Source organism: Zophobas morio, unplaced genomic scaffold, assembly GCF_036711695.1.
Source record: "Zophobas morio isolate AGI-343-1 ecotype UQ-CSIRO unplaced genomic scaffold, CSIRO_AGI_Zmor_V1 ptg000379l, whole genome shotgun sequence".
Lineage (NCBI taxonomy): Eukaryota > Metazoa > Arthropoda > Insecta > Coleoptera > Tenebrionidae > Zophobas > Zophobas morio.
The window spans coordinates 12,879-32,373 of NW_026972483.1; the positions used below are offsets into that span (position 1 = coordinate 12,879).

Here is a 19,495-nt window from a genome sequence, read left to right on the forward strand (position 1 = left end):
TAAACTTGTAAGACTCGAAATAAAGCCTTTTTATTACGAACACGAATTCCCCTTCTTATTTCTCATCGTTTCTATTAAAAGTATATGAATGCATGGCTTATGCACCGCGCAAGGACTCATTACAAGGGCCCAGCAGGTATTAGCAAAGTACTCCTTGACCAGCTGAAAAAAGCCAGTGCTGGTCTTAGTCACAGGCACTTCCGGCTGAGACGCGGAGACTGGCACTCTAGCAGTAGGAAACCACCGAGGGCTACCCAGTCATGCTTTAGAGAGCTTATAAGAGAAATAACACAGCCGCACGAGTTACCTGTGAGTTTTAGAAAGATCGTCAAAGCTGAGTGTGCCACAGGGTTCCTTGCAAAATGCGAGGTTTTTCGGGAATAAACTCAGCTATCACGCAAAGTCACTAAGGAAACCGCCAAGAGCTGCGAGAAGCTTACCAGCGAGCTGACTTCCGTGCTAGTTAGGACCCCTCGGCTGTGCCACACTCTATGGTGGTCGGGGGTCGCCTCGTCCTTGGAAGTTGGGCTGAAGTCCAGCAGAAAGAGGAGCTTGATGCTTTTGAAGGATCGCAGTTATTGCACAAACTGGACACAACAAGGCATATTTTGATACCAGCTCTCCAAAAAATTGTGGCCACATTGGGTCAGTTCGATGTCCGGCAAAGTCCACTTCACTTGAACCTTTGTTAGACGAAAAGTTAATAAATAATTAACCGAAGCACAAATCTAAGATTTTATCATCACTCACTGAGAAGTCACCTTGCCTTTCAGTTGGCTCCTTAGGCATCTCTCCAACCCTTTCAACCCGCATGCAAAAAAAAATATTATGTAAACTGAACAAAATCAAAATGCACGAAGACTCTCAGGCTACCGGCTTATATATATGCTTTTTTGTCACAAGATCTAGATACAATCGGTAACCAATTTGAAAAACTGCTGATGGTCGAATTTAGAAAAAAAGAAGGGGGAGGGGACATCCATATATTATAATAAAATATTTTTATAAATTACTTCGTAAAAATTGTATAAGCTTAAAAAGAACTTGATTAATCTTTCATAGCTATTAATTTTTTTGGCTACCGGCAATAAAGGGGAAACAGGGCATAAAATCTTCAAACGAGGTAATAAACATATTAAGGTGATAAATTCTTTGGTAGAGAGAAAACTGCATTTCTCGGTACCTAACTGTATCTATTAAATCAGATTTAAATTTATAATTTTAGTAGAGAAAACATATATAAGCACAAATCTCTATGAGTTCAACTATTTCTTCGCGTAGTCTTTCCTGCAAAATGCTGATTAAGAGTTAAAATCTGTTAAAATATTTTCCTATATATTGTACTTAGAGTAGGCATTATGTTTAACTTCTATAATTTTTAAGTAAACTTCCCAGTCTTCCGGAAACAAAAATCTGAAAGTCAACTGATTTTGATCTATCTTAGACTCTTGCTTATTACTAACTATTTTTTCAGGATTACCTATTACTAAAATTAGTTTTTTTATCTCTTTTGAAATTAATAAAAAAAACTTTTCATTAAAGTAGTCTGAAAATAAAAAACAGATATAACATATATAGAATGTCTAAGTTGGGTTGAAACTTTAAAGTTATGTTCATTAATAAAAAGTAACTATAATGTTCAAGAGGCTCGCACAAAACGCTGGTGCTGCTAGCTTCTGAAACCTGTCTACTATATACAAATCTTAGAATTATAGTAGCTTTCATACAAAATAAATAAGTAAAAAACATATGGAAAGGATAGAAGCACTTCATAGACCTTAAAAACTCTGAGGTAAATAAGGTACAACCAATTGAAGTAAGTTCATCTACTATAGATCTAACGGTAAAAGGGGTATTTCCTGGTAATTTAAAAATAACATATTCTTTGGTGGTTGAAAGGATATTATTGTTCACTATATAATTTGACTCTTCATTATTTTCAAAATTTTCATAATATTTTCCCTGTGGTATTGCAAAAAGAACACATTGGGCAAACGAATCATTAATAAGGTAGGCTCGGTCGCAAAGACTATTAAAATTCCGAACATAAAGTTCACGCACAGTTTGTTTTTCAAGTCCTTGGTTACAACAGAGAAAGATAGTTAAAAAAGTCTTTTAACGAAGTTACAAAGAGACTGAATGGTTAAGTACTTATTATTATACCTTTGAACATGTTGCTAAAAAAAGATTACTTCCACGAGCATAAAAGCACTACAGATTAGTAAACAACCAGAGTTACAACATACTCTCGAAATACATAGTAGTGCTTATCTAATTTCACGCGACAGATGGCAGCCCTAAGCCGAAAGCCTATCAATAAAACCTTCATTGCTTTATTTGGTTCTTTTGCAAAACAAACCAGTAATTGGAAAGCATATGATACGCTGAATATAAAATTTAGACGTTACAAAAAAATAGCACGTTTTACTATAATAACCTTAAAGCAATTGGCCCTTCCCCATTCATGCATTCTGTGTTGACCATTAATGTAAATAAACCATGTCTACATGATTAGCTGGTACAACATGTGCCACAACCGAACTTATACTCATAATATGTAACTTATTATAATTTATTTATCACTATAATTAATATTATTCAATAAATATTAATGATTTTTACTATAAGTACTTATCTTTATTTTGTTATTTGTTATTATGTACTTGATTATTATTGTTTCCAATATGATGTTTTAACGAAAAGGAGATTATACTATTGTTAATTAATGTTGATTAGGTAGTTAAAGAATCAATAGCCCCAAGTACGCAAAGTATAAATATGTACCTTTTTTTTATATAACATGTGTGCCCGATGGTTCATTAGTTTTGTTTTGTAAAGAATAGATAAACGATACATTTTGAACGCTCACTTAATGTTTGTAAACCTCTTCACAAGTATACGTAAAATGTATATAAAAAATGATGTGGCTTGCGGAAAGTGAATATGAACCCCCCAGAATAATTTAAGTTATTAGCAAAAATCAGCAGTCTGCACTCAATTTTTCGAGCATCTGCACAATTATTAACTATAATAAAAAATTGTATATTTGGGTAGAGCTCGTAATTAGGGAGGCCTGGCTGTTCTCCAAGCGTTCTCGGGTCTCGAATCTACAGCAGCCCCTATCGGTAACGGTTTTGTAGACCCGAAGGGCGAAAGCCCTTGTCCGATATTTTCCGGTTTTATATAGTTTCTGGGAACAACCATTATAACTAAATTTTTTTAAGGACCAAGTTAATGTTGAAGATAGATATTTTTGGAAGCCCAAGATGAGCCGCTTGAAGAAAAACCGAAACATGAAAACTACGAAATATTAGGAAAAAAAGAAGAAAGGTCTCTTCTGCCGCCATGGCCCCTGTTCCTAGCTCAGTCTCGGGGGGCTCCATATCCAATCCCTTTTAAAGAGGAAATTACTAACAGAATATATATATATATCTTAAAAACCATGTGAATTTTTTAAGGATGTTCCCTAACAATTTTAATTATTTATATATAAATAGGGACGCAACACACAATAAACTTCGATCTTGGTTAAACCGATACTTACGCGTCATTTGCGTGGGCCTATTCGGATTTCATTCTTAATCAACTACTTATCCTACAAAACAACTCTTTTCGTATGCTAACAGGAGCATCATGGTTCGTTCGCAACAGCAACTTACACCGAGACTGTGGGATTAAGTTTTTCGGGACTTCCATAGAAGCAGCAAACAGACGGTTCTCCGAGTTCAGCGCGCATTCTAATAAACTTTTTTAAAAAGCTGTAACTGACGATCCTAACCACTACTTACACAAGCGTCTCAAAAGTATTCTCACTTAAACCTTTTATACTAATAATAACAATGTTACTTAAAACACCAAAAATTTACGCTTGTAACAATAATTATAATAATATAATAACATTTACAGTAATAGTTACAGTAATAATTTATTACAAAATAGTAAGCGTACAGTAAATTTTATAGCATCTACAAGGACCTTTATTATATCACCCATTCCGGGGCGCACTTACACTCCAAACACCAATGCGGGCAAAACGCGGATCAAGCTGTCTTAGAACCTTTGAGTTCCATTGTGGCCCGTCACTTCATATATAAATAAATAAACTTCAAACTGCCAATGACGCGCTATCTCAGATAAATTTTGCTCTGGCTGAGACCAATGAACTACTTGAGTTAGTTTATGTAGGAGTTCCAATAAAATATCGAAGCTCTAGCTAAACGAAAGGCGTCTGGCCCCGATGGCATTGCTAGTTGACAAAAATGCCTTTAAGAGATATGCATTATCTGTAACTCCTAAAATTTAGCGATGGCCATTGGCATCTTTTCAACAAGATGGAAGACAGCTATTGTTGTGATGCTGCCGAAACCGGAATCTGCGACCAGCAACTACCGACTTATCAGCCTCTTGGCAGCGGTTGGCAAAGTGGGCGAAACCGCTTTACTGCGCTGTCTCGGGGACGCCGTTGCTAGAGTTCCATTTTGAAGTTCGCGACGACACTTAAAGTCCTAGTAGCTCCCCCGCTTGGCCGGATGGACTATTCGTTCTTTTAACTTGACATAGGCCTTTGAACAATCTATATGCGCGTCGTGCCTTTGCCATCCAATCTTCATACGTGTTTCGCCTTATATGTCGACGATACAACCATTTACTCGTTGTTGAAGTCACTCGTCACGCTGTGCCAGCATTTGCACCGCTCTCTTGACACGATCACCGGCTGGTGTCGTTAATGAAAAGTCACTATAAATGCGACGAAGGGCAAAGTCCTTCTAATAACGAAGAAACGAGTCTCCTCGATAGGCGCCCTTAACTTTTCATGGCATGATTACTGTGGTGCTCTCAATCGAAAGTTCTGGTGATCATCTTTGCCAACAAATTTTCGTGGCGGACGCACGTGATTTATGTAGTGGCGAAGGTCAAGGCAGCAACTATGGCCCTCTACCCCCTTACTCTGCAGCAAGAGCAAGCTTACACTGCCCAACAAACGACTATTGTATATGCCTTGCATTTAGCCAATAATAGCATAGGCTTCTGCTTCATGGAACTAGCGTCCGCATGTTACGTGCGTCAAAACAAGTTTCTGCGCTCTATACTCATTGAAGCTCTTTACAGAAACCTCCGATTAGACCCACTTGAACGTCGTCTTTCGACGAAAAACCATTACCCTTAATTATAGGCTAGCCAGGCACGCTAACAGTCTGCTGGTGAGCGAGCTTATCAACGCATGGGACGTGCTTTAAGCGCCGATATCTTTCTGTTAGTGTTATATGTAATTAAGGGTTGATCGTCTGAGGGCACAACCTTAATTAAACATTTAAAGGGTGTCGTAAGCGCCGCGCTCTTTCTTTTTTTTTCGTTGTTGTTCTGGTAATCAGTATCTGTAAGGTTGGTACTCAGGCGCTCGAGAGCAATCAAATAAATTATACAGCTCTTCTTAATTTTAACTAACTCTATATTATATTTCTTTATGAATATAATTCAACATATTACTCTCAACTTGTTTATAATATATTAGCTCTTGAAGTTATCAAGTCTGTAAGATTAACATTTGTTAAAATTTGAAGTAATTTGGGATTTATGACTGGAATGTACTTCGGCTGCCATTGCTTTTCAATGACAGCTCGAGTATTCGAAGATTTTGACTCGATCAAGCATCAGAAAAAGTCATATGATATATATATATATAAACTTCAGGCCCGTTTTTATTTTTATTAATTTTTTTTTGTCTAATAAACACAGAATAAAAATCAGCCGTAAAAGGTTATTTTCTAAAAGAAAAAAAAATTGTGGCTAGTCCATTGTTTTGTCCGTGTTTTCTTTCTTTCTTAATACTCGCCAGAAGCTCCACTTATCTATTGTCGTAGCTTGACATTGATCTAGAGAACCAAAAATATCGTTTCAGTGACAGTTTTAGTCTAGAGAAATGTTACGATATAAAAGCTCAACGTCTACAAGACGTTGGAACCAGAGTTAGTAACTCAAGAGATTAGAGGATAGTGCTAAGCAAATAATTTGTTACTAAGTGATGCATTAATTTTTTCTTGTTCATTTATTATTGTTTACATAATATTTATACAACTTAATTTTTTTTTTTTTAAACAGGCTACAAGTTTAAGATATAATAAATTCGTTACCCCTTACACTACCTTATGTTGTGGGGGACGCTACTTATTTTATAAACCCACGCGCGTGGGCCTCTAATTACGTAGGTTGATTTCACTGGTCTTAAGCCCCGAAAAGTAAAAATTAGTATACCGTATAAGTTAATATAATGTAGTATAAACGTTATTATAGACTCTAAGATATATTATATAGAATTATTATAGATTTAAAAAATACGAGAATAACTTCTGATAAATTTAAACGACTAGAATGCACAACACTTGACAGCACAGACCACAAATTATAAAAGCCAAAAAAAGGTGTGCGCAAGCCTTCCATATATATATGTCATTTTGCACACAAAAATAGCGCCGTCTCCCCCTCGGCCTCTCTTTCTATTTGAAAGATGCAGTTGATAGTATTGAGGGCACTGACTGCTGCCCATACTGCCGCGACAATCAACCGCAAAGTCGGGTATCGCCCTGGCCGTCTACCGAATTATTTAATGAGTCTTATTCGTCAACGCCGCCTATTAATACTCCTTACGGCTGCTACATAAAACCCTGCCGACAAGCTGATTTTAAAACGTCTTCACCGACATATTAGAAAGGAGCTAGCCGTCTTTCAAAATAATCGATGGGAAGCGAAACTGCAAGACGTGTCTGTAGCGGCAGAAGAAGGACGGCCATCTTTTTGGAGCTTCGTCAGGCGTATTAAAAACTGTTTTCACACACCACCGCCGCTTAATAATGAAGCGATAGTGGCAGAAGGGGACGAAGACAAGGCGACGCTCTTAGCCGACTATCTAGCTGCTCAGCTAAAATTCCCCACGTAAGCAACCTTGAGGAAGGCAAGACACCGCATGCCCCCCCGGTTATTGTTGATGGACTTATTAAACCGACCTCACCTGAAGAAATCACTGATATAGTAGTTTTTGCACATTCACGACGAAAAGCACCCGGAACCGACGGTACCATATTAGCCTTCTTTCAGCGGTGGGCACAACCGTGGAGGCGGCTCAACTAAACAGGTTGGAAGAGTTTGTAAAAATACACAAAGTGCTTCCAAAATCCCAATTAGGACTCTGAAGAGGTCACTCATGACACAATAACTTTTGCGCTTTGTGGAGTGGACAACTCGAAACTCCAGCTTTAAGGAACCCAAGGGCCTCTAATTTCCCAGTACTGTAAAAAAAAAAGCTTTCGAACACTTGTGGTACCGAGGGTCTCCTACGCAAACTACGCTTATTTGGCGGCCCGTTAGCCCTCCACAGCATACTTGCGTCGTTTCTACGCAGACACGCCTTTCGAGTGAGAGTTAGGGCTGAACTGTCGAGATACCGTCGACTGACAGCTGGTGTTCCGCAAGGCTCTCTGCTCACGTCCTACTCTTCTCGCTATACATCGGAGATATTCCTCCCCCTGCGAATCCTCACACCCGCGTTGCACTCTATGCCAATGACAGTGCAGTTTACGCGACCTCAAAGAACCTACAGGGTTATTTGGAAACCCATTGCCAATTGATGTAGGCCACGGGAATAGACATTAATGGAACACAGTGCAAAACGAGCTTCCTCTCAAAAAGATGCATCACGCTACCCCCTCCTCTAACTTGGAGGCAACACGTAGAGTTCGTCACGACTAAGGCCTAAGCAGCAATTCACGCACTCTCCCCGCTACTGTGTGCTAAAAGCATAATTTGTCTGCACAATAAACTGCGCCTTAATAAAGTATGCATGCGCACTATTATGCTCTACACATCTACTGCTTGGACATATTGTAAACCGTCGACGGTTGGTTCCCTCCAAACTCATCAAAACCAGCTCCTGCGACTAAAGACCTGCGCACCTTATTTAGTGCGAAAACGATACGTTACATGACGACCTGGATTTGTAACAACTTGAACTCTTTTCCGACATGCAACTTCAATTTCTTTTGAAGTTGTTGGTAGGCATCCAAACCACCAGTGAATTCAAGTACTTATAAACGAACCCTGGAAAGACTCACGCTTTCGAAGGCCCCGCGATGCGCTTTAAGTGCACAATTACAGTCTTGTTATACCTTTAACACATACGTAGAAAGTTTGTTGTGATATGACTGATGAAACTGATTAAGGCCTAATCTAATATTAATTTATTTGCGAGATTAAGCAGTGTGCACAATTCATTACTAAAAAAAAACGCCCCACACACTTATGAACCTCTTTTAAAAAGTTATTTTAGTCACCGAAAATAAACTGCTTCTACGGAATCAAGTTACCATAAATTCGGGGGGGAGAGGACACAAGAATTAATACACATTAAAGTACACATTAGTCTTTATCTAATAGAAAAATTTTAAAACCTGCAATCTACTGAGGGTAATGAATAATCCAGTAAATGTTATCCTTGTGTATAAGACACTCTCTCCGTTTCGTGTTTTTAAACAAGAATTAAGAAAATAATCCAGCAGCGCAAACTTGGAACTCATATGCGATATTCAAACGGCAAACACACCTTCTGGCATCGTTGTGAACTGTAAAACTTTTAATAGAAAATAAACGCAGTAATGTTGGCTCCACATAAACGGACATATATTGTTAGCGGATATCATCGTTGGTTTGGTGCGTCTTATCTAACCTAAAAATGTTGACGCAACTTTAAATTTAATTCATTTTAGGTTGGAAAGTTGTTATTTATGGTTTTTAAAAAGCTAAAGCGTTTTTTGTGCCAGTTAACAAAGACAAAAATAATAAGGAGCGAGGGGATATTCAGTATCTCGTACTTTCTGAGCGGTTGCCAAAACTCATTGTATTTAAAGTCAAGAGGACTGTAAATAAATACAAAACATTGGAAAAAAAAGGTGTATGACCGAAAAGAAAAATTAAATTCACTTAAACACCTATCTCATATTCCAGCAGCACTGATGTATTATAGTTGGAAAAGTATATGTGTTTCCTCAAATACCATAGTAGTACACTAGCTTTCGTCAGAACGTCGTGTTGTCCTACGTTATCTTGGGAGAGTACGTGACACTGGTCCTATCTTAAGGTTAGTTTCGAAATGTTAAAAAAAAAGATTGGGTGACAACTTCTTAAATACTCTTCTTTTAAGGACAAAGGAAACTTCATCAATTTGTATTCCCTCTTAACGTCCAATTTATATCTCTTTCAAAAGTAACTTAATAATTCTAAAGCCCTTTACCAACTATTTCAAAGGAGATAAGAAATCTTAAACAACAGCCAACGAAAAAAACCCACGTGGCTAGCCGTTATCAACCCTAGAATACTAACCGGGGTTACGCGTAATCCTGACACTTTCTAAGTTGTCATTTCCTCTGTGCGCTTTCGAAACCTTACAGAAGGTTATGTTCTACAATAACAATCTGTCAGTTATCTAATGCTAATTTTAATTAACCATTATTTGCTTTTAAGTTGACGGGTAACCCTATTAAATGTGGTCGTAGAATAAGTTTTGCTGTATTAAAAGAACATTAATTAGTATTACTGTATGCTATTTATGTTTTTGGTGTTAAAGTAGATAGATAATTTATAGTTGGTAAGCCATGATCTCAAACGTATAAGAAAGTCAAGGAGGCTAGAGATCCAAACTTCGGAGGTTTGTGATTTTATGGCCGTCTTTTACTCTCGACGTTATCCTATACAATCTAGTTTTAACGAGATTGGTTAAAAGAAAAAAAGTAATATGATTCTGACGAAGGTCATTATGACTACAAAAGATCATGTTTCTGTTCGTTCTGACCTTGAAAACGGTATATTTGCATCTGTTTACGAAAAAAAATGTACCTGAGTATTCAAAACCTAACAACAAAAAAACCATTCTGAAAAAAAACTGTTGATAATTCGCCTTCTATTTCTTTTGGTACTTTACTCTATAAAATGAAAAATAAACATCTGTTGTATTCCTGACACAAGAGGAACCGCGCGAAATGTTATGACGGAAATAAACAGTTGGAGATTGCTATTTGTTGACATAAGTTAACCACAACAAATAACTTAGAAATTATTGCTCTTATTGGTTTCGCCTACTTTGCCAGCTGCTGGAAGGATTGACACCCTTAGTACTGTGAATTGTGGGCAGCTTTTGAACCCGAGAACATAATAATACTTTATGACTAGCACATTTTGCCCAAAAAACATGTTTTATCTTCGCCAACAGGACAAGTGGGGGCCCTCGAGATAAATTTGCTTCCTTTTTTTTTAACGTACGATGACTTAATGAATATTGTACTTCAAGTGAACAACTACTGGGTTTTCGTGATAAAATGTCCTTTCGTATTTATACCGCAACAAAGCCGGGCAAATGCGGTATAAAAGTAATTATCATTTGTGTTCCCGTTCCTTATAAATAGTAAGTGCTGTACCTTACATTAGAAAAGAAGCTCGTCCTACTCAAGGTCAACTTCCTGTATATTACTTAAACGTTGTTTCAATCTTTTCATGGTACTAATTGGAATAATTATGAATATTAGGTTTACTTTTATCCCATTCGCGGAACTTAGCTCGATAACGACAAGTTTACGATTGTTTGGGACTCTAAGAAAATATAGAAGGTAGATCCCTCAAAGCTTTCTTTCTGATAAAAGTAAGCCGGTTATTCCATCCCAATATGACTTGATCACAACCAAAATATAGTTCCTTTTATACTAAGCATTCCCAAAAAAGCATTAACGAAGCTAATAAGAAACCTAAGATAATAAATTTCTAAGGTGTTGATACTTTTAAACAGATGGGATTTACATATTCTGTTTACCGCCACACTCGACTATGGCCTTTAAGATATTATCATAGCATGTCATATAAAGCAGGAATCAATTAATTGATTTTTTGCCGATAAAGAACCAAGATATGTGTCAGAAGGAATTATCTCTTTGAACTTGTATTTCAATAAGCCAAACCTTATATAAAAAGAATATTGATTAAGCCACTAATGAAGGAGGTGAAATCTGCAATTCAGAAAAGTCTAAGTGGCGAGCAAAGAGAAAGACAAAATAATTCACCCCAGTGAATACCCGATCCCATAAACTCCGGAGACAAACTTGCTGTGCTTTATTTAAACCATCTTTAGATTGAAAAACCAAAGGCTGCTTGTGTTAAGTGTTCAGCACATGTATGCAATGAGCACGGATACTATTTTTTCTAAAACATCTAATGGGTATGTTGTTCCCACAAAACGAATTAAAGATCGCTTAAAGATCACTTTTTTTTTTGAAAAATATGTACATTATTCCGTGGGGCTATTCAAAACCCAGTTAAAGTTAGTGGGTAGATCATTTACATGCGTGATTTGGGGTTAATACTGTAAGGATAAGCGTATGTTTCTCGACCTTTTTGGTGAGAGGGCAATGTTTCTCCGATTAGAGTATTCCATTTCTTTGGTGATGGGGGTTTCTTGGTCACTGTATTAGGTTGTAAACTTTAGTAGCTCGGTGCTTACTTTTACATGCTATTTCTATATCTCACTATTAGGCAAAATAAGCAAAATTAACCTGTGAATATAATAAAGCGCGCCAAATACAAATGAAAAAATAAAAGAATAAAAGTGAAAAAGGTTATTAAGTACATTTTATTATAAACGAAATTATAATATATGAAAAAGAAAAAGAATTAGCTAATTAAACTTAAAAAGAAACTTAGAAAACAAGAAGGTTAATCTTAGAACCAACCTCATAAAAGAGAAGCAAGACTTGCTCACTATAAAGAATATAACAAGAATTATTACCGGGCCGAAGCCTTTTATCTAAGAGAAGAGTTGACCCCAGGGTACAAGAAAATTAGATGTTCGAGGTATATGCGCTATCGTAACAGTTAATGCCATGGCATCCGCAACGTCTCCACGATGTTGCTCTGCGCCCTTTCTTATTACATTCAGTACGCGACTGTTTGCAGTGTTAGGTCATATATATCCTTACATCCCAAAAATCTTATAGAGCTTCTGTGATCATATTTGTGTGTCTATAAAGGTTTTATGCTATCCTTTCTGTTTTTTGGTGTGCAGAGGTTAGATTAGAGCATATTTGTAATCTACTTTTTTTCTTATATTCTCTATAACATCTAATAAAATTACTACTTGAAAATCAGTGCTATTATTATTAGAAAACGTGGGATTTCGGCAGTTTCTTCCTTGCCATAAATGCAAGGCGGTTTTTTAAACTGCTTCTTCTCATTCTTTGTTAACGGTGAAGTTTTTTTTTGTCACTATTAATTTACGTTCTTAAAGGTTTTAGAATACTAGTTCTGGCTTGGTTATATTAACCAATTGTAACCTGCACTTAACGTCCCTATATTAATTATTTGTTAGGTTTCCTGTATCCATTGTTAACCTTTAGTAACTCATTTTTACTTAATGCTTCTTTTTTAACAGACTCTTTTTTAAAATAATATCGTCTCTTATTCATTTTCGCTTTGGTTTTTGGCAAATCTTTCTGCAGGCTTATTCCCCTCACACTGGATTGTGGAACATTTTTGACGAATTATGCTCTTTTTCTTATCTTGACAGTCTTAAACTACATGCTTACATAATAAGATTGTAAACTAAATTTCTCTCTTTCCACAACGGTGCGCTCTTCTTTGGCCCATTGGCTGCTTTGTGAAATATTCGCTTGTCACGTTAGGCTAATAGTGTTTTTACTTACACCTTTTTAGTTGTGTAAAAACCACAAATTCAATAAGGTACATACTACTTCTTTTCAGGTCTTTGGCAAGACAGTCAGTCATAGCCTGTGGCTCATAATATTATAACATTGAAGACTATGAAAATTACTCTACTTTTTATGCAGCTCCCAGTTTTTGGTAATAGCGATATAAAACCCTGGGGGAAAATTATTTTGCAAGAAAAGCGACATATATTCTGTTGAATCCAGTACTCATGCTAATAGATAAGTAGCAAACACTATCCTGTACGAGTCACATTTCAATAAGTTATATATGTTTACTACGTTTTATAAAAAAAATTTGCGTTTTGAGCTTAACTCCGTGTCAAAAAATGCAATGAATCAGGGAGGCCATGCTTACAAAAATTGGTCTGTAAAAGAATTAAGATGAAAGGCTAACTCCAATGTTTACAGAAAATGCAATAAAATATAGGCAAAAGAGCTTTATTGAAGTGACACTGCCTATTTAGCATCTTAAAGACGGTTGCTTACAAGCAACTGGGTCAACGCTCGGAGGGAAGTTAACCAGTGCGATATACTGGAAGAGTTTGGAGTAGTTGCCATAAACGTGTAGGCCTTGTGGCATAGTAAATAGTTGCGTTCGCTAAGTGCTGTGAAGGGCGCGTGTAAAAAATAATGACGTCCGTTATAAGAAAGTAAGCACTACCAGTGCAGTACTCGTTCAGAGACTGGAGCACTTCAGGTCGAACATTATCTTCTCTGAGAGAGTCGAACAGGTCTTCTAACTTTCGTCTGACTTCGTCAAGTTTTTTTTTGACGATCTCGGTGATTATGGAAAACAGTAAAAACTTTCATACCCGTATAAAAGAAAACAATATACCGAATTTTGAACTTTTGAGCAGCGAGTAATGGCATCGTTTAAAGAAGAAACAATTGCTGTATATTTTTCGGGAATAGGTGGTTTATTAAGAGAAGACTCTTGAGGGGGCTCTGGTGCAGCGGGCTACGCATAAATTATTTAATGGCCCCAGATAACTTTACAGTTCAAACTTTCTACAAGAACTAATAAAAAAAACCATGTTGCTTGGCAAAGAGTGAACGGTATTCTGGGCCTTCGATGGGAGGCTACTGAACTGAAAACTCGGGTCAACAAAATTTTGCTGCTGGGAAACTCCATTGACTACAAAAAAGACCAACAATAAGCGTTATCCGCCTAGGAGAAAGTCAAGAGGAAATAATAAACTGAAAACCTGCCGAGTAGTACCGCTGCTGAGATACAGGTTGCGCTGACCCTGGTGGGTTGGGCGTCAGAATGCCAACGGTCGGGGCAAGGCCGGTGCCCATGTGCTCGTAAACATTGGCGTTGGCGGTAGGGGTAGTCTGCGCGGTAATAGGGAAACAGACGTTGAACAGTTAGCAGTGTGCGAACAGTCCTTGCACGGGCCTACCTTCTTCAGAGGTCTAACGGCCATTTCATTAGCCAGATTCGGGGGGCGCACAGAAGTCCCGTAGGAAGACAGGGGAAGATGCTGATTGGGCAGATAACTAAGAGCATTCTGCTGTCCCCCTATGAGGCTCGCTGGGGTGACTGGTCTTGGTGGTTCCCAGAGGGACGGCTTATTACTTGGTGGAAAGGAGGGCGGAGCCACTCTTGGCTGGATGTAAGCGGGCTGTTCACTTACGGGCGGGGCTACTAGAGGAGCTACACTTTGCGGATAGGCCCCCAGAAAATTAGCTGCTTGGCGAGAGTCACGTTGCCATTAATAAACAGAAAACCAGAAAATAGATACCCCCCTCCGGATGTGGTGGGTCTGTGGGAGGAAAAGCCGTATGGTGCTGGGGCGGCGGCTGTTGATAGGGTTGGTGGGGGATTGGTGGTTGGTATTGAGCATATAACGGGTGTTGAGGACCAGAAGGCGGGTAGCGGGATTGGTGATGGTATGGCTGCTGCAGTGGAAAGGTCTCGCGTGTGTCCAGCGAGGGCATCGTTGGGCCATTACCCCCACCCTGCCGCTCAACAGGGTCCCAGGAGGCAGAGTCCGCGGCGTCTCCGCTGCACGAGAGTCGAAGACAAGTATCAGCAACGTGGAAAAAAGAGTACTTTTCGCGGGGAGCCGAAGGCAGGGGAACCTCCAATGCTTCAAAGGGAAAGTCCCTCTGTGTCCCGTCAGGTCTCAACTTGTACACTCGATCCCTCAAAATGGCAACATGCAGCTAACGTGCGTGAAGAGAAGGTGCAGGGGAGGGGGGAGAGCAGCAAAAGAATACGCACATCATTAGAAGAGAGCTTCTCTAGAAAGTACTGAGCCGTGTCTACACAGCCCTGCGCGGTGACTAGTTCGCAGTACTCCCTTAAAAAAATATCATCACTAAAAAAAGCGAAGCGGCTAGAAAGTGGCGTACCGAATCTTCTGACACAAGAAAGTGTCGTAAATGTACGGCTCGCCGGCTGACTCGGACAACATCAGTGCGAGTTCCACAAAATCGTAAAGGCTTTCGCCATTAAGTGGTCTTACTTTGTTCCTAAACGAAAAGAGCTGACTCTTAAACGCAACAGCGTCTAAGAGTAAATACCAAGCCGCGGAAAACTTGCAGACGTTCTTCGAACATACATAACAGAGAAGCGCTTGGAAGCTGTATTCGGCGTTTTGCGCGTGTTCAAAACGATCGCCCAGAATGTCTACAATGATAGCCTCAGTAAAACAGATGAAATAATAAGAGACGTGAACCAAAGAGAGAAGTAAACTCGGTTTCGTCTGGATATGTGCATATGAATGCGAAGATTTCCTTCCACTGCGAAAGCTCGATCGAGGAGACCACCATTTTCCAGTCCGAGTCCACAAAGATGCGAAGTAGCTAAACGACTAGTGATAGACTTTTACAGGACCCACGCCAAAAGGAGATACATGGTTGAGTTTGGAGTTGGATTTCCGCAAATACTCCATTTGCGTGCTTTTTAGCAGCTGGGAAGAGCCAAATGTAGCAACCAACAAAGCATCGCTCTGCAAATATAAAGTAAACTTGAAGTCTCCTGCTTTAAAAGAGTAGAGACCAGTCTGTCATTGTTGAGGCAGAGCTTCACAGCGTCCGGCAGCCTACCCGAGAGAACCGACTGCGCAATGTCGTTATCTAGCTCTGGTAGACGAGAGAGCGTAACTATATAGAAAGAGGCAAAGTTAATAATCCAGTACCAGAGCCCATACCGTCCAAGGCAAAGGAGCCCGGCGCATCTTCTCGGTTTTCCTTGCCAGTTGTGGCCTCATCATCCGAGTGAGTGTTTTCTAAACCAACTGGAGTTAGCAAAATTCATAGTGGCGCCAGAGCGGCTCACCAATAAGAGAGAGATTTTCAAAGGAAAATGTTTCGGAGGGGTCCATTTCGGTATATGACTGTGGTCGGGGAGACGAGGTGGCGGTCGTGGTCGACGAGTGGACATCCTTCTGAGGGGCTGTCTGCGGCTGCCATTATGAGAACCACTAAGAAAACTCCGACACTGCAACGCTAAATCCCAGCATACCCCCCATAATTGCATCAAACCGCCCCTTTTGCTGTCCTCAAAGTTATTTCTCATTAGTAGCCATATCGACTTTTCTTCAGGACTGGTAGTTTCGGAGGACTGCATTGGAAATAAGTTGGGCGTAATACTTGCATAATAAATATAGTTAAGAACTCTTTTCTCGCAGTAGGCGGAGGTGGTATTCTGGGTTAAGGAAGCTTTCAGCTCCACAGAGCGGCGTACTAACCCCTTATCGGTAGCAATACTCGATATGAAAACTTGGGATTATAAAATGATAATTAAGTAACAAACAAATTCCCATTAACTTTCTGCCAACCTTTGTTTGATCCTTTACTGAAGCGCACCAGACGCCCCGCAAAGCCAAAAATTCCTCCACACGGGCGGCCAAGCCACCTGGGCTCCTTGGCAATACTGCAATGGGTTACATGTCAGATTATATGCGGCGATTAACAGGGGTTTCCAACCTGAGATCGGCCGGCGCAGAGTCGAATACGGAGCTCTGAGAGTCTCTGGAGTCGCTACTTCTTGACACTGCATGAGGGGTTAACTAGTTATTGACCAGAACACACACACAAGCTTAGCGAGAAACCAAAGGCATTGTGGATGGTTAAAGATTGTGCGGCCGCCGTGCAGAGCAAATTGGGGTCTTTGGAACACCACTGAAAGTCAACATAGTCCATGCAGGCCACTGATAACAAGAGTCAAACACGGCACCTTGGTGTCGTAAACAGGACTCTTGTAGTTCGAAAGTTCCGCTACAACAGACCAGCTCTGCTACTTACAATGCGTAAGAAAAGCTTCTCGCATGCATGCTTAACAGTGTACGCTCGTGTTAGGGTTCCACACAACAGTCCTGCAGTCGATACTCGAAACCATTAGCAAATCAGAGTCCTTTGGGCACCAAGCCAACGAAAGGACGCCCTTCTGATGGCTCATCAGCGTCTAAAGAAGGCTACATATGTTTTATTATAAGGAGTCCACAGTAAGCACGTTACGTAGACAGGGGTATGGCAGCTGCGCAAGTCCCACAGCTGAACAGCCGAGAACCGCGGATCTTCAAAGGCAGTTACAAGCTTCATATAGGACTCTGGGTTCCACTCCATACAAGACGCCCGGTAGCTGTAGGACACTCGTACTTCTCATGCACTGTAAAAGCAGATAAATAGAAAACCGCTCGTTGCTAGCCTCGTTCAGTCTAAAAATAGTCTTGGAAGCGCGCAGGTCCCATATATATGTGACGCCGTCGCCCCCACAACTTCCCAGAATATACGAGCAATGCTTGTTCCACGCGATGCTGTTGACCTCGGCCTAGCAGAGGCGGGCGTCAGTATCTTTCATTTCCAAAGAAAAGGTAAGCAGAGTTGTGCTTACTTGTGTTGGTTTGGGTAGGAGTTGCCTAGGCTCCCCCTTTTCCACGTTCCATACGAATATGTCGCAGTTCCTTCCACCTAATGTAAAAAAAGAATTCAATGCACTGTTTGCTTAACCGCAAGAAAAGTAAAGCCCAATGGGAAGGCAAAGTTGAAGAGTTACGTCACTCAAAGAAAAAAGTTTCAACCGTACTTGTACAACAAGCACTAAAAAACATCTTAAATAGTAAGGACGCTCGTATAAAACTAAGTTCCTCCAGTATAACATAACCAACCAGAGGCCAGGCCGTGTGCTTGAAAAGGATTGAACTGAACGGAGCGTACAGGGCCCACATGCTTTTTGCTTTCGAATATTAAAGCAGAGTCACCGCTAAAAAAAACACCGATAACGTAAAAATTAAAGAGTTGAAAAGAGAAAAAGTACTTTATTATACGGTTTGGATCCCACAAGCAAATGGCGCCATTGTCAAGCCCGCCTATATACAAGATTATACGTTATGACGAATATAATTACCTATTTCCCAAAATAAAGTGTGAATTTTTAGCGAAATATTTACAATCATGAAAAGAATATAGGTAGAGAAATATCATATAACACCAGCTATTATTCCCTTGGTGCTATTGCCGTTACTAACACCAAAAGATCCCCACGCTAAGCAATGAAACCTGTAAAGGATTATTGAAATCTATATGATCAAAACAAAGCAAATATAGTCTACCTTTCGGACGTTTCAACTTTTCCTAGTGGCTCGTTATCTCTGGTGTTAGGATCAAAAATTTCCAATTCAGCTTTGGTATTAAAAGATAAATCCACCTGTTGGGCACTTGTTCCTAAAAAAACTTATTAAAGATTCCATCCAGTGTGTTTAGATAATGAAGAACCTGCAGCTAAAAGTACAGTATCAACCTCTGGAGCGCTCCACGCTACATGAGAAGTTCGATTTAACTCTTTAATTTTCATATTAAGCTAAAAAAGTTAAAATTTTAAAAAAATAATAATGGTATGTCAAATTAGTTATAAGCTCTGATCTAAGCTTTTGTAATGTGCACTTTTTTGAAAAGTTGGAAATAGCTTTACTCGAGGAGAGAGTCAACGAGTATGAAGGCCAGGAATAGACCTTTAAGAGTCCAAGCGTTGTTACGGCAACGGATGGTTAATCTGCGGTTATTCACCGACTGTTATGGGGCACAATTAGCCCACTCTTATTGTTTGGTTATCAATAGTATGTTTCGGATCATTTGTAAAAAGTATTTCAAAAAAAAACTTTTATGACAGATTTTATTGTGATATTCTTAAAAATAATTTTGAAGGCTTCATAAAAACTAAAATTTTATTGTTCTAAATTGCTAACTTCTAAGTAAATTTTTATTTAAGAGAAAAACCGTCCTACGAGGTATGATTGGAACAACCAGAGTAAGCTAGTCACATGAGGTATACATAATAGTAGACCTAAAATATAGTTATTCTGAATAAGTAATAGAATGTTATATTTAAATATTAGAAAGTATTAAAAATGGCTTGAATACTAGTATTTCTCAAGAGTATGCAGCAACTTTAACTTGCAGTACTGAGAAAGTTCGAATAATTAAAAATATACGCGTCGCGTTTGATCAGTTTCTAGTGAGGGGGTAGGGGGATTTATTTTACAAATCTTGGCGAAATTTTAGAGTTAGCAAGATTTTTAGAACAATTGTACTATTATAATGAACACGGTTTTATTAATACGATGAGTAATATACGAAGTTACATGCTTCTTTAAAAAAGATACAAAAATAGTTCTACTAGCAAAAATACTTTTGTTCATTCATTTAAAAAGCTTTTCATAGTTTCTGGTTGAGCTAACAAGCTTCGTACGCTTGAACTCTCAACAGGAGTAGCTAAGGCCTCAAAGCGCGTC

At 39.0% G+C, this 19,495-nt stretch overlaps 2 protein-coding genes across 5 annotated transcripts; both read right to left on the reverse strand.

Moving 5' to 3' along the window:
- Positions 1–2: 2 nt before the first annotated feature.
- LOC135120430 (uncharacterized) lies at positions 3–2,270 on the reverse strand. Of its 3 annotated transcripts, none has more exons than XM_064044742.1 (12): positions 2,164–2,270; positions 1,778–2,078; positions 1,632–1,687; positions 1,345–1,480; positions 1,248–1,297; positions 1,083–1,193; positions 762–799; positions 616–683; positions 441–558; positions 308–390; positions 124–250; positions 3–71 (listed from the first exon to the last, which is right to left on the reverse strand). In XM_064044742.1, the coding sequence occupies exons 1-12, from the start codon at positions 2,171–2,173 to the stop codon at positions 63–65; spliced, it is 1,107 nt and encodes a 368-aa protein (XP_063900812.1). In that variant the 5' UTR covers positions 2,174–2,270; the 3' UTR covers positions 3–62. The 3 variants fall into 3 exon arrangements, with proteins under 3 accessions (XP_063900812.1, XP_063900811.1, XP_063900810.1); XM_064044741.1 differs by having other exon boundaries at positions 1,632–1,690; XM_064044740.1 differs by having other exon boundaries at positions 1,632–2,078.
- Positions 2,271–13,216: 10,946 nt separating this feature from the next.
- Positions 13,217–18,740, reverse strand: LOC135120405 (protein transport protein Sec31A-like). 2 transcript variants are annotated; one of them, XM_064044711.1, is made up of 32 exons: positions 18,676–18,740; positions 18,480–18,564; positions 18,317–18,428; positions 18,196–18,263; positions 18,022–18,073; positions 17,873–17,967; positions 17,599–17,675; positions 17,399–17,535; positions 17,223–17,346; positions 17,053–17,169; positions 16,942–17,001; positions 16,817–16,886; positions 16,692–16,758; positions 16,544–16,638; positions 16,381–16,484; positions 16,228–16,326; positions 16,042–16,168; positions 15,902–15,991; positions 15,763–15,845; positions 15,617–15,712; positions 15,440–15,566; positions 15,285–15,390; positions 15,114–15,233; positions 14,983–15,061; positions 14,812–14,924; positions 14,501–14,763; positions 14,159–14,445; positions 13,961–14,090; positions 13,787–13,890; positions 13,591–13,713; positions 13,417–13,531; positions 13,217–13,360 (listed from the first exon to the last, which is right to left on the reverse strand). In XM_064044711.1, exons 2-32 carry the CDS (start codon positions 18,556–18,558, stop codon positions 13,224–13,226), a joined length of 3,456 nt encoding a protein of 1,151 aa, XP_063900781.1. In that variant the 5' UTR covers positions 18,559–18,564; positions 18,676–18,740; the 3' UTR covers positions 13,217–13,223. The 2 variants fall into 2 exon arrangements, with proteins under 2 accessions (XP_063900781.1, XP_063900780.1); XM_064044710.1 differs by having other exon boundaries at positions 14,159–14,448.
- Positions 18,741–19,495: the final 755 nt, after the last annotated feature.

What these genes read in the sequence shown, in the direction of transcription:
- LOC135120405 (XM_064044710.1), bottom strand. Translation starts at nt 18,558, where the DNA reads ATGAAAATTAAAGAGTTAAATCGAACTTCTCATGTAGCGTGGAGCGCT. An exon ending in AACCATCCACAATGCCTTTG is followed by an intron (nt 16,759 to 16,816) that starts GTTTCTCGCTAA and finishes CCCCTCATGCAG; the next exon opens with TGTCAAGAAGTAGCGACTCC. An exon ending in TCTGAACGAGTACTGCACTG is followed by an intron (nt 13,361 to 13,416) that starts GTAGTGCTTACT and finishes CGCCCTTCACAG; the next exon opens with CACTTAGCGAACGCAACTAT.
- LOC135120430 (XM_064044740.1), bottom strand. An exon ending in AGTTGAACTCATAGAGATTT is followed by an intron (nt 1,194 to 1,247) that starts GTGCTTATATAT and finishes CTGATTTAATAG; the next exon opens with ATACAGTTAGGTACCGAGAA. An exon ending in GCACGGAAGTCAGCTCGCTG is followed by an intron (nt 391 to 440) that starts GTAAGCTTCTCG and finishes TTTGCGTGATAG; the next exon opens with CTGAGTTTATTCCCGAAAAA.